Source organism: Nyctibius grandis, chromosome 14 (genome assembly GCF_013368605.1).
Source record: "Nyctibius grandis isolate bNycGra1 chromosome 14, bNycGra1.pri, whole genome shotgun sequence".
NCBI lineage: Eukaryota > Metazoa > Chordata > Aves > Nyctibiiformes > Nyctibiidae > Nyctibius > Nyctibius grandis.
This window is the reverse complement of record NC_090671.1, coordinates 12,551,197-12,564,543: the sequence shown is the minus strand read 5'-3', so window position 1 is coordinate 12,564,543 and position 13,347 is coordinate 12,551,197. Positions and strand designations below refer to the sequence as shown.

The 13,347-nt window shown below is 42.1% G+C and overlaps 2 protein-coding genes across 2 annotated transcripts; one reads left to right on the top strand and one right to left on the bottom strand.

The window, feature by feature from the left end:
• The first annotated feature begins 348 nt into the window (after nucleotides 1–348).
• DDX55 (DEAD-box helicase 55) lies at nucleotides 349–8,517 on the top strand. Its single transcript, XM_068412699.1, has 14 exons — nucleotides 349–464; nucleotides 737–787; nucleotides 876–962; nucleotides 1,560–1,651; nucleotides 1,765–1,827; nucleotides 2,542–2,691; nucleotides 3,143–3,332; nucleotides 3,770–3,852; nucleotides 4,240–4,371; nucleotides 5,425–5,517; nucleotides 6,191–6,305; nucleotides 7,007–7,175; nucleotides 7,547–7,839; nucleotides 8,309–8,517. Exons 1-14 carry the CDS (start codon nucleotides 357–359, stop codon nucleotides 8,474–8,476), a joined length of 1,794 nt encoding a protein of 597 aa, XP_068268800.1. The 5' UTR covers nucleotides 349–356; the 3' UTR covers nucleotides 8,477–8,517.
• Nucleotides 8,518–8,770: 253 nt separating this feature from the next.
• EIF2B1 (eukaryotic translation initiation factor 2B subunit alpha) lies at nucleotides 8,771–13,347 on the bottom strand. The gene is made up of 9 exons (XM_068412852.1): nucleotides 13,237–13,347; nucleotides 13,052–13,153; nucleotides 12,787–12,923; nucleotides 12,587–12,703; nucleotides 12,026–12,138; nucleotides 11,052–11,120; nucleotides 9,990–10,065; nucleotides 9,666–9,791; nucleotides 8,771–9,212 (listed from the first exon to the last, which is right to left on the bottom strand). Exons 1-9 carry the CDS (start codon nucleotides 13,247–13,249, stop codon nucleotides 9,057–9,059), a joined length of 909 nt encoding a protein of 302 aa, XP_068268953.1. The 5' UTR covers nucleotides 13,250–13,347; the 3' UTR covers nucleotides 8,771–9,056.

The following is a 13,347-nucleotide window of genomic DNA, read 5'->3' as shown; positions in this document are numbered from 1 at the left end:
AACGCCATCCCACTTTGTGAGCGGGCAGAAGGAATCGTAGGTAGTCCTAAACCTGCAGCTTTGCTACTCAGCTCTGCGCAGTTGGGTGTTGCAGTGCGTCTATATGACCCGCAGAAGTACTTACTATGATAGCCCGCTTGCCATAAAAATACGATTTTGTTGCTGTACCCGAAGGGGGTGTTTACTACCGGGTTTGCTCACAGCGGGGGCAAAAACCCGCAGGGGGAGGCGGGGGCCGGCCGTGCCTGGGGCGGAACCAAGGTGCTGCGGCGCGTGTTTCCGCACGGCGCGGCCGAGGCCGGACCCCGGGGCGGGGAACAGGCCGGGCGGCGGACTCGGCCGGGAGCCCGTCAAAGATGGAGGCGGTGACCGAGGGGAGCTGGGAGTCGCTGCCCCTGGCGCTCAGTGCGGGCGTGCTGCGGGCGCTGCGGGAGCTCGGCTTCGCCCGCATGACCCCGGTGCAGGTGAGGGGACGCTCCCCGCCGGCCCCAGGGCCTGGGGAAGGGGGTGCGGGCGGTGTGAGCAGCGCCTGGGCCAGCCCGTGCTGGTCTGGGGCGAGCTGGGCGGGCGGTGTCAGGGGGCTCGGTTTCTGTCGCTGCGCTTTCCCGTCCGTGGCTCTGCCCGGGTAATGTCTACAGAGAGCTCTGATGTCTCTCGCGGGGATTTAGCCTCTGGGAGATTTACTTCCCCCGTAGCCAATTCAGCTGTTCGTGTGATGTTTCTCCCTTTTTTTTAGTCTGCGACCATTCCGCTCTTCATGAATAACAAAGACGTTGCGGCAGAAGCGGTGAGTGCTTTTTCTTGGTCGAGTTTATTGCTTTTCTTGGTTTGTCTCTGGAGCTGAGGGAGGGCTGACTCTCTTTCGCTTCTCACAGGTAACAGGCAGTGGCAAAACCTTAGCATTTGTAATTCCCATATTGGAAATTCTTCTCAGACGGGAAGAAAAATTAAAGAAGATGCAGGTAAGATTAAGTTATTCAGTTCTGAGTATGTTTTTGTGATGTGCCAATAAGATTTAACGACTTCAGGAAAAGTAGCAATAAGAAAAATTGCATTCACATAAAGTGACTGTGTGCTCAGCTCTTTGGTATAACAGTAACAATAAACTGTTTAAAACTTGAAAATAAATATTGGGGTGCTTTCTTTGCACTTAAATACAGCTTTTTGTTTGCCAGGATCCAAACAGGTTTCTGAGCTGTTAGAAAAGTGTCTTAAAATATCAAATACGATGACATACTGCAAACAAGAGTCTTTGTATGCTTTTTAGCATCCACTGACTTTGAATACGTTTTAGCGTACAGAGAACTCGCACTGTTATTTGCTGTGAAATACCATTATTAGATACTACTCTTTGAGCAGAGGTACTTTGCACATTGGTATAATACCTCTTTCATAGATATTTTCTGTTATTTTGTATGCTTTATTGTGTTTCTATGGAAATATTTTGTCTAAAACTAGGATCATAAACATGGCTCATATTCACTTAGCTTGTAAGGGAGAATTTTTCCCAAATCTTTCTTCTAGTCTGTTCTTTTCCATAAATTCCTTTTGTTTTTCAGGTTGGAGCTATAATTATCACACCAACGAGAGAATTAGCTATTCAAATCGATGAGGTGCTGTCACATTTCACAAAACACTTCCCCAGGTTTAGGTGAGTGAACTTCAGGCTTATCATGATTGTAGTTCCTTTTTCTTTGGACTTCTGTCATTTGTAAACTAGCAAAACTGAAAGATGACCTAAATCTTCCTGTTTTGCTGTTTTAGTCAGATTCTTTTTATCGGCGGTAGGAATCCCATGGAAGATGTTGAGAAGTTCAAAGAACACGGGTGAGCTGATTGTCAATAATTTTTATCAATGCCTCACAGCTGTGGCTCACTGCCCACCCTTGGGGTTTTCAGATTAGGGCTTTGGTCTGGCTGGTGCTAAAGTGTGACGGTACTGCCTGAGTACGTTAGGGTGTATGCTGAGGAAATGGGATTCTTTTCCTTGAGTGAGATACACTATGATGAGACAATAGGAAAGGATCATATGTGAAATCGGTACCATTTACGTGCTGTTTGGGTGAAGAACAGTGTGCAGCATGGTGAGCTGAAAACTCCCTTCGCTGAGTATTTCAGTTCCTTCTTTCTTGTAAATGTTGCACTAGCAGTAGGCTCTGGTGAGATTGAGACCATGCTGATGAATAATTTTCTGAACTGTTTAGCGCTGATACCAGTGACGAAGTTTTGAAGCAATTATATTTGCCACTGGCTTTTGCACAGTTACCAAATATTTCTTCTAGCTGATAGTTGCTGATTGTATTCTAAACTTTTATTACCGCAAATGGTGTGCTTTCACCTGAGCGTTTTTTCTCCCATCAACATAGTGTCTGAAAGGCACTGAAATATGAACACGGTTAGAAGTGACAAACTGAAATTGTTTTGTTGATGAATGCAATCAACTTGAGTGCAGGTTTGTGCTGTGGTAGTTATGTTAGCAGCTCCACCAAAGTCCTTACCTTGCACAGTTACAAAATTGCTGTGTGTCTTGTTCACAAACAGTGGGAACATCATTGTAGCTACACCGGGCCGCTTGGAGGATCTGTTCAGAAGAAAAGCAGATGGGCTGGATCTAGCGAGTTGTGTGAAGTCTCTTGATGTGTTGGTATTAGATGAAGCTGACAGACTTCTAGATATGGGCTTCGAAGCAAGGTATTTAAATAAATTCTAGTGATACTTGTGAAGTTTTAAATGAGTTCTTACATGATCGATGTGAATGACCGTGGCCTACAATGACCTCTAAAGTTAGCTTTGTTCTGTTTTGTTCTTTTGCCTTTCTGCTCTGTAGACTATATAAGGCTATTGCTAAGAGGGGAAGAGAGTCAGGAAAAGTGGATCCTTGATGAATACAGAGTTTACAGTTTCTTTTTTTTAAAACGTATATTAGCACATGCGGTATTAATGCTTGGTTAAGTATCATTTATGCACTGGAATGGCTTAAAAAACACTTTAACAAATAAGCTTTGATGTTCCTTTTCTCTTAAAGTTAACTAGCTCAATGGAAGACTATATACTTGGCAGTCTGTAAGAAGAGCTACTTTGTTTATAAACTCTTCCAATGATTAAGCTTCTTTCTGAGGGAATTCCGTGTGCTTACTTGCAGTTTAAACTCCATTCTGGACTTTTTGCCCAAGCAGAGACGGACAGGTCTCTTCTCAGCAACTCAAACTCAAGAGGTGGAGAACCTGGTGAGAGCAGGTCTCCGGAATCCTGTCCGCATCTCGGTGAAAGAGAAGGGGGTGGCAGCAAGCAACACACAGAAGACTCCAACGCGCCTGGAGAACTATTATATGGTGAGAATCTCTGTGCTTTGTGACAGTTTCTTGTTCCCTCTCCTTTTTCCCTTTTAAATCTTGGCCAGTTAGGATCACATTAATAGAGAAATCAGAAGTCTCAAAGACATAAAGCTCTTGTGGGTTATCCAGAGATCAGTAACCCAGTAACCAAGACTGGCAATTTCAGAGAAGTGGCTGAGGGATACTTGAGATACTACTTCAGGAGAGATGTTGTGGCTGGGGATGGGAAGACTGGGAGCTTAACTGTTCGTTTTTACTTAAAACGAGATACATACAGGAGTAATATCCCACATGATGAACTGTGGTGCAAGTGATCAGTATGAAGAAATTATGTCCATAGGCTTTTATCAGTGCACAATGAATGGAGGAAACTGGCAGATCACTTTGTATCAAATCCATTTTCTTACTTTTTTTTTTTCTTTTGCACTACATAGATCTGCAAAGCAGATGAAAAATTTAATCAGTTGGTGCATTTCCTTCGACAGCACAAACAGGAAAAACATCTAGTCTTTTTCAGGTAATTCTGTTTGTATTTCATTGTGAAAACAGTGTGGTGTTTTATTACTTAAATTCCTAAACTGTGCCCTGTGTTGACAAGGTCACAACTATTTTAAAAGTGAGTCATTTTAATAGCTGTCTTGGTGCCTAAAAAGAGATTGGTCATTGCTTCATGTCAGGATTGTGTTGAACTTTATTAAGCAAAACATCAATTTTATATGCATTTTTAAAGTAAGGCATTATAGATGATTATATGTTAATTGTAAAAATTATGTACATATTTTACATAAAAATAGGCAATAGTGTATATTTTTGAAAGGTCTCAGACTACTCTAGTTTGACTGTCTAAACCAGATTAAAAATGCAGCATAATCATTTGCTTTTATGTCTGCCTTTATCACAACAGCACGTGTGCCTGTGTGGAATACTATGGGAAGGCTTTGGAATCCTTAATTAAACAAGTGAAAATAATGAGCATTCACGGGAAAATGAAACACAAACGTAACAAGATTTTTACTGAGTTTCGTAAGCTCCCAGGGTAAGAACACACAAACAGGCTAAACCAGCCCAAAGCGGAAACAGTGAGGGGTGTGTAATTTTGTCTGACAATATTATTCTGCCACTTACATGTGGAAGGGTGGTGTCGCGTTGAGGAGAAGGATGCTACTAGCTGCTTCTGAGTGCATTTATAATAACGAAAACTTTGCTTAGGTACTCAAAGTATGATCACAAACAAAATGAAAATGTGACTGGAGCATGTTCCAGCCTAATTTAGATAATCTGTGTGGCAGCATGGAAGGTGCAGGGACACGGATTTAGGATATCCTGCAGTTTGTGGTGCTTGCTGGCCAAACATACGTGCTATGAAGCCCATCATTGTTGCTGCTGTCTGTGCTACTGTTTTAACTGGGCACACTGTGCTGTCACATGCTCCAGCCACACGTTAGCCTTGCTGTTTAAATGTACTGCCGACGGGGAACTGGTGGTGAAAATAACCTTTTCCTGATCGGTAACCAGAGTGGAAACCCAGGATACTGTTTTATTAGTATATGAACAAGAATATGGCAACACGATGCTGTAATTTACCTGCAGAAGACCTTCGTGTTGTCAGCTTTGCAGCGTGTTGTTAAGAGACTCTTGCCTTGTTAGCCATCATTTTTTATTGCACGGGACCTTTGTTTTAGCATTTTATATTACAGGAAAAATAATTACCAACACACTGGAAGAACAACTGTTTAAAATAGCATGCTGGAACTTGTAGTCGCTTAGGTCTTTTTATTAAAGCATTTATAGTATTACATTCGGCTGTGGTGGATGTAATGGTGATTTAAAATAGAACTTGTAATAGGGAATTGATCTTTTTCTTTGTGATTTGTTTGCTGTAATATAAATCACATTCCTTTTCATAATGTTATGTAGAATTTTAGTTGGTGAAAGCTGCAAGTACCTTATAATATTTTGTCTCAAAAAAAAAAAAGTTTTAAAATGTTTTGTTTCTCATTCGCCAACGTAGATGCAGAATACACGGTTGGGAGGAGACTGGCTCTTCTCAAATTACAGTTTAATGAAAATATGCTTTTTCTCCTTCTAGTGGCATTTTAGTTTGCACTGACGTGATGGCTCGTGGCATAGACATTCCAGAAGTACACTGGGTTTTACAGTATGACCCACCTAGCAGTGCAAGGTACAACTTCAGCTCTTAAGAACCGTTACTCTACTTGTGGTCATGTTACTGTACTCAGATATAAATTGGGAACACACAACTGTGGAAAACATTTATTCGCTACCTGGAAGTTAGTCTGAGTGAACACACAAAATAACGTGTGAAAAAGGGAGGTTGGAACACTGCAATTTTTGTTGTAACTGCTGTGAATTGAAATGACTTCGTGTTGTACATGCATAAGCCAAACGGGTGGTCACCACTTGTATTTGTGTGAAGAGGCACTCTGGTGTGAGGCTTAGTGTGAGAATATCAAAGAAATACCGAGGTGAGAGGCTAGGGTGAAGGAGAACAGAGACGAGAGCAGGGACAGAGCTCTTCAATGAATGGTACATTGAAAGTTCACATGAAAAGTGCTTTTCCATGTATTTTAACTTCCATTGTCATAATTCTCCCTACAACTTGCTTAAACTTCACCCCCAGAACAGATACCCCTTGCTTTAGCATACAGTCCTAACAATTGAGTGTGGATGCTACACATCTCTTGTATTGCATTTTACTGATTCCTGTTGGTTTAGTTCAAAAGCATATAGTACTTGACATTTTCCATTCCACAAGATTTGCCCTTTTGCTGTCTAGTGCTTCAAATCAGACTGAGCATCTCCTGCTCAGTGAGCTCGGTGTTGTGTTGTTTCAGTGCCTTTGTGCATCGGTGCGGTCGGACAGCACGCATCGGCCGTGTGGGCAGCGCGCTTGTATTTTTGCTTCCCATGGAAGAATCTTACATTAACTTTCTCTCAATCAACCAAAAGGTTAGTAGACTTTTATTCTAGCCCAAAGCAGGAAAGGGCAAGGGGACAGGCTTACTGGTAGGAGTTTTGAAATCAGAATTTGTGGAACTTAAGGCCGTATGCATAGGTAATGTTTTAGCAGAGGTGCATAATTAAAAGAAGACAAGGGCTGCTTATTAATCACCAAATGCAGCTATCTGTTAGAACATGATTGTTCCCAGTGTTACTTAGTATGTAATAGGAACATGTGATGCACTGAGTAAGGAAAGGCTTTTCATTTCTAAGGGCGTGTAGATGGAGCATTTCCAAAGGGCAGTGCTGGCTTCCACTCCTGCCTCCAACCCTGCCACCACCAGTTTATACGCTGCACCCTCTGTGCTGTTTAACTCTGATAATTTCCCATGCCTGGTCCTCTATTTGTGGGATTAATTGTATAATTTCTCTAGAGCCCTGCTGAGAATGTAGCTTGATAAGGCATGAAATGGAGATGTTGCCTCTCTCGAGCTGCAGTGTGCCAACACTTCTGCTGGGCCAGGACAACTGTGTGTGGGGCTGGAGGGTGAACTGGAGTGTTGAAATGACCCAAGGAGAGGGGGAAGTGGGCTCAAAGCTCACAAGACTAACTGGGGAAGAAGCGTGTGTTTGAAGTTTCACAGCGCATTTTAAATCATTCAGCTGAACTTTTCCTTTGGTGTTGGATTTCTTTCTTTTCTGGTTTTCAGTGTCCCATGCAGGAAATGAAACCACAGGCAAACGTGTTAGATCTTCTTCCAAAACTGAAGTCTATGGCCCTAGCTGACAGGGCAGTGTTTGAGAAAGGAATGAAAGCATTTGTGTCTTACGTCCAGGCTTATGCCAAACACGAATGTAATCTGATCTTCAGAATAAAAGGTAATTCCCAGCAGCAGCTGGTATCTTTTGCTGCTCTTTTCAGAAGATGGTATTTGGTTTGGCAAAAAAACATAGTGTTATTGTCCACAAGCTTCAACTACTGATTTCCTGATCTCAAAGTTACTTTCTGCAGCATCAGATTCTGATGAAACTCCTATTTTTCAAGCAAGATGTTTCTCATAATTTTCAAGAGAAAATGTTTAATTAGCAAGTTTGACCAAAACTGACATAAGCATAACTAAAAGTGACTTAGTATTGTTATTAGTACAGAATGCAAACAAATACTGTAAGATGTTTTTTTTCTGTGTCTTGCTAAGTGAAATTATCTTTTTATCCAGCAGGAAACTGACTTTCAATCTTTATTTTAACAGATCTGGATTTTGCTAGCCTTGCCAAAGGTTTTGCGTTGTTAAAAATGCCAAAGATGCCTGAACTAAGAGGAAAATGTTTTCCAGACTTCACTCCAGTTGCTGTTAATACAGACTCAATTTCATTTAAGGATAAAAACAGAGAAAAACAGAGACAAAAGCAATTAGAACAACAAAGAAAAGAAAGAGAGGAAAATGGAGGGAAAAAGAAATTCATAAAGAACAAAGCCTGGTCAAAGCAGAAAGCCAAGAGGGAGAAGAAAAAGAAAGTAACAGCTAAAAGAAAGCTTGAAGAGGTAAACTCTGCCAGTTCCATTAAACTGCATGTGATTACTGTAGCATAGGTACATACTTTCAAATGGCAGAGCGCCGTGGGATTTTATTTTGATGGAATTGGTAACTGTAAATTAACCTTTTAGGACCTTGACAGGCAAAGCTTCAAAAGATTAGAGAAGCTTTTTAAAGCCAAACACTAAAACTTCTCAGCACTCTGCTGCTAGTCATTAATGCTGCCAGTGGAGGTAGCTTAGACTTGTATTTCTCAGAGGTACAGCAGTAGGGCATGATGGTGGACAGGGGTTTTTTTTCCTCTTTGCTTTTTTTCAATTCTCAACAAGTATAAATGAGAGTTAAGTTTCCTAGGCAGAAATTGAGTATTATTTCCTGCCTGGAAACTCTGCATTTTAAACTTCTTTTGTGTTCAGCTGTACAGAATGAAAGCCTTCTAGTGTTGTGTTTAATTTGTTGTTTTTCAACTGTCAACAGGGCTCTGATATTGAAGATGAGGATATGGAAGAGTTGCTTAATGACACAAGACTCTTGAAAAGATTAAAAAAAGGAAAAATTAGTGAAGAAGAGTTTGAGAAGAGACTAACAGGCAGCCAGAATAGACTCAAAGCAGAAACTGTTGCTGACTTAGAGTCTGAAGGTTGACAGTTATTCTAACCACACTTTTACATTAACATACTGCCTATTTCAATAAAACTGTATTTTTATAACAAAATAATGATGCCGAGAACAGAATTGATCTAATTTCTTCATAAAGAGACCTGGTGTCCATAAAGACATACAAACAAGCCTGCAGTTAAGAACAAAAGTAAAAGCACTGCTCTTGTATGGTGTGGCAGGAGCTGCAGATTTCCACTAGCAGCCTCGTGCACGTTTTCATTTTGGTTTTTTTCAGGTACGTACCACAGATCAGTAAATAACTGCACACCTCAGAATGAGTTTGAATACACCCAAAGGTATTTTATTTTACAATATCAAAATACTCCACCCATCTTTAAAATAATTTATTTTAGGTCTTTAGAAGCTGTAGTAACTTTTGGATTTTTTTTAACAGTGGTCCATCCACATGTAATGTTTTGCTTTAAAAACTCAAGAAGGCTGATAACTACATTAATCCTTATAATGCTGTCTCCTTACCGTGTCCATATAACTTGTATCATCTTCCAAGTTCTTAAAACTGTGATAGTCACTGAAGAAGATGATACATCCTGTACACGGAGTCCTGTTACAGATACAGTTTAATAAGTTCATCACTGACAGCTGATGGAGTTAACACACCAAGGTCTGTAAACAGTAACGTAATTAGTGACGGTGATGTATAGTCAATCCAGGGATGCTCCTCTGTTAGATTTTGACTCGTTTTCAGAGTGTCTGCTTTGTACTAGGAGGAAACAGAGACCATTTGTTATTACACAACTGCAAGTTAAAACCTCTTTTGGGCAAGAGCAGTACTGTAGTCTTGAGCAGATGTTTGTGGTAAAACTGAAGGAAGTCAATTGCTTTAAAATGAGGCACAGGCTGGTGCCACCTTGGTCTCAGCTGGTTTATCTTCTGTATAACGTACAATTTGTAGTTCTGAACTGTATTGATTTAACTGTTTCTCGCCCTCAGCTGCTCCTGTGCCCCAAAGTAACTGCTTTAGAAACTAAATGGTAGTATTATGACCAATTATGGCTGTTTGACCTGTGGCTGTAACATGGAGCAACTCCATATTGTGTGAAGGAAGCTGGAGTAGAGAGATCCAGATAAACGAAGACATGCTTAGACAAAAATTATGCACAGACACATAAGTGTGCACCTTAGCTGGCTAAGAAGGAATTTGAATTTCTCTTACCTTAAACTTATCTGGGACATCCTGCTGATTTAGAGGGAAAAGTCTTACAAACTTGAAACTTTCTGCTACCACATAAAATGGCTTATTCTGAGCTTTCGCACACACAGCAATTTGATTAGTGCCAATCTGTGGAAACAGATGGAAAACATGCAAACTCGGTGCTAGTGTGACATAATATTGCCCAGTTTCCAATAATAAATAGACTTTTACTGGATAATGTCCAAATAGAAAAGATTTTTTCAGGAAGCCTTGAATTCTTCAAAGAAACCAAACTTTAAAAGTCTAGAGATTATCAAATGATGGAATAAATTCACTACCTATTACCTTGTTAATAATGCCTCCGCTTTCAACTACACCTTCAGCACCAACTAACACCAGGTCCACTTTCTCCATAATGTAGCTGTTCAAAGGGGGAAAAAAAAATCCAAGTCTTACTGGGTAATACAACAAATGACTTGCTGAACAGAACAGAAATTAGTAATTAAAACAGTGTGTCGCTTTTCTGAAGTAGCTTCATCTACCTGTGTAAGTCCATGTGCTGTTAAACATCTTTGGAGTGAGTTTTCATCTGCTTCCCTGGCAGGAATATTAAGTAACCATATCTTCTCCAGCCATACCTGACCTTGGCAATTGTGTAAATGCTGGAAGAAGTTGAAATCTGACTAGGAATGATACTCAGTTACAGGAGCAGGGATGTCTGTGATAAGATACTACCTACACAGTGAAGTGTAACTGCACTGTGATAACCTTGGCCTAATACACAGGATGCTCCTCATCCACTCCCTCTTTTCTTTACATCCCTCCCATGTGTTTTCCTGAGTGAAAACACAGATCTAAAAAGAAAACCACCAACTAAGTGATTTGAATATTGTAGACTTGTCCAGTCAAGCCACTACCGTCCCTAAATTGGAGGTGCCTTGGTAAGCAGGCTGGTATGTATTCTCTTGGAGGCAGACTCAGGCATTTTGCACTTATGGAAGAATTGAGGTTCAGATTTATTGTAGTTCTTTCTTTTTTCATGTTTTGGACTTACACTAAGCAGTGGTAATTTAGGAAATAGCTTAAGAAACCCCAAAACGATAACACATATGCAAATCAGGAAAAAAGTAGCCTTTTTGCATAGCACCTCAGTTCTTTTTTACAGATATCCCAAAGTTCTACACTTAGGTCTGACTCCTTTTTTCATTCTAACATGCAACCATAAAATACTTGTTTTGCAGCAGGCGTATTCTCCTAATTGTGCACCTAAAGGTGTAACTTGTTTAGCTTGTTTGATGACTACGACTAAGTAATAACCTCTGTAGTTTGAACAAACTTCTAGGAAACTTACTTACAACACTGTCAAAATTGTGATGAAAAATATTAAGGTTTAATGATCAGGCTTACCCAACTGCAGCATCCAGAATCACAGTCACGGGAATGTTCAGCTTCCTCAGCGCTTTTGCCATTTTTTGCCTATTAAAAAAACACGTTTGAAGCTTAAAAGATTTGTCTTTAAAGACAATGCTAGAAGAATATGGTCTGAAAGACTGAAACCCATGGCTGCCCATGTTCCCTTGCCTGTAGTTTTGGTTTATGATGTACGCTCTACTAGAAAATAATTTACTGTGTAGCAATGGAAACAGATTACAACAAATGCAAGAAAAGTCAGTTTGTTTTAGCAGTCAGGAATTACAGCTACAGAAAGATGAGTCAGTGAACTATTATTAAGATGACAGATTACCTAAAGTGTCTCAGCTTTTCCATCAACAGGGTGTAAGAAACAAGAAATAAAGCACAGGGTACACTGCTAGAAGTTACTTCAGGGAAGCTGAAAAATCCTGTGTACTTCACTTGACTGAACATCCTTGATTCTAGTGAAAGAGTGGTTAGCAACGTGTATGATCCAGTATGCAGGATTTACCACTTCACTTATACAGCTGCATGCTCTGAAGAGGGAAAGCTTGCTCTCTTGCTATCAGTAGTATACTTTATTTGGCATCTTCAAACAACATCGTTAGCTAAATGTTTTATTTTGCTATGCTTAAGATAATACTGGTTATTTTAGCCTACTTTTGAAAAAGACAACTAGAAACCAATTGTCTCCCATCTCCAAGGGGAAACGTAGGTTGGCTAGCACTGATTGAAAGGTTGTAAACTTTTGAGGGAAACGTAGGTAACACTGTTAGTAGAATATTTAGTATTGGAAATTACAATATTAGGTTTTTTTTGCTTGTCGAGAATAATATGATATTATGTGACAATTACCATTTAAAATGTTGCAAACAAGCCTAGTAGCTTTTCTTAAGGTATGACAGATTTGATGCTAGCTGTACATCACCCTGTTAACCAAGATAAAACACAAATTAATGAGTACTTGCCCTGCTTGATCTGGCTGTGATTCAGTAACATAAACACTGAATCGCTTCTTTGACTCAACAGCTGCTTCTAACACTCTGAGGACCACTCTGGAGTAGGCATGTGTCAATATTCGCTGTCAAAACAAAAAATATCAGACATTACTTTTTGCTGAGCTTTGGGAAACCTTTACTTTTGTTACAGGTGTCACAGCTTTTACTTCACACAACTGTCCATCGACATTAAATAATAAGGTATGTCACTTGTATGCTACAAATCATAGGATAGCTGGACTTCATGTGGCCTGCCATGATGCAGCCAAGGGGTGATGATCTGACTCCTCAGCACCTCTTAGAAGCAGACCACAAGGTGAAGTTGGATTGTGTGGAAACTGAAGTAGGGGGAGGTGATGAGTCTCAACAAAATAAAGTGGTGAGTGATGTTACGCCTATGTACTTGCAGAAGCCGCCATCAGACAATGCTGTTGAGAACGTTAATAAACTTCGCTCCTCTCCCCTTCTGTCTTTCCATTACTTCAAGCAGCAGAGCACAGAACAAGAGTGACCCCGCCTCGGCCTACTTACGGCACCATCTCTGATGAAAGGATGACATAGCTTGGCGATTTTGTTCCTTGAGAGAGAGACTTTCCTCAGGAAGATCTCCCCGCGCTCGATCATGATTTCTTTGCACTTGGAGTAGTCCTGGAAAACACCGCCGTGCCTGCTGTGAGGCCGGAGGGTCCCCCAGCCGCCAGTACCGCTGGGCAGGGGGCAGCCGCCCTTACCGAGTACTCCAGGGAGGTGAGGCTGATGAAGCGCAGGAAGAGCTCCCCGCCCGAGGAGACGGCCACCGAGGAGTCCACCCGAGACAGGGTGTCGATGGCGGCCAGCAGGCTGCTCCTCAGGCCCTGGATGGTCTCCCCTGCGGGGAGGCACAGGTGCACGGTCAGGGCAGGGCTGGGCCTCACTGACACGGGCCTCGCCGTGAGGAGACCCGGGGCAGGAGGGGGACCCCGTCCCGCCTGGGGCTGAGGGGGGACCCGGGCCCACCTCGGTCCTGCTTGAGGAAGCCCAGCAGCGCGCGGATGGCGGCCACGGCCGAGGCGACGTCGGGGTCGTCCCTCAGCTGCGCCCTGAAGGTCTCGATCAGGTCTGCAAGGCAGCGGGGCTCGTCAGGCGCGGCCCGGCCCGGCGCTGCCCCGCGCCGCCCGCCCCCCGCTCCCCGCTCCCCTTACCGTCCGTGCTCATGGCCGCGGCCGCTCCGCTCCCGTCCCGGCCGCCGCCGCACCGCCCGCCTCGCCTGGGCGTGGCGCTGTTCGCGTGACGCCACCCGGTTGGATGACGTA

Coding starts and splice junctions, on each gene's coding strand:
- DDX55 (XM_068412699.1), top strand. CDS start 357: ATGGAGGCGGTGACCGAGGGGAGCTGGGAGTCGCTGCCCCTGGCGCTC. Junction 6,306..7,006: donor TTCTCTCAATCAACCAAAAG/GTTAGTAGACTT, acceptor TCTGGTTTTCAG/TGTCCCATGCAGGAAATGAA. Junction 7,840..8,308: donor CTAAAAGAAAGCTTGAAGAG/GTAAACTCTGCC, acceptor AACTGTCAACAG/GGCTCTGATATTGAAGATGA.
- EIF2B1 (XM_068412852.1), bottom strand. Junction 12,704..12,786: donor TCACCTCCCTGGAGTACTCG/GTAAGGGCGGCT, acceptor GGTGTTTTCCAG/GACTACTCCAAGTGCAAAGA. Junction 11,121..12,025: donor TCACAGCCAGATCAAGCAGG/GCAAGTACTCAT, acceptor TTTTTTTAATAG/GCAAAAAATGGCAAAAGCGC.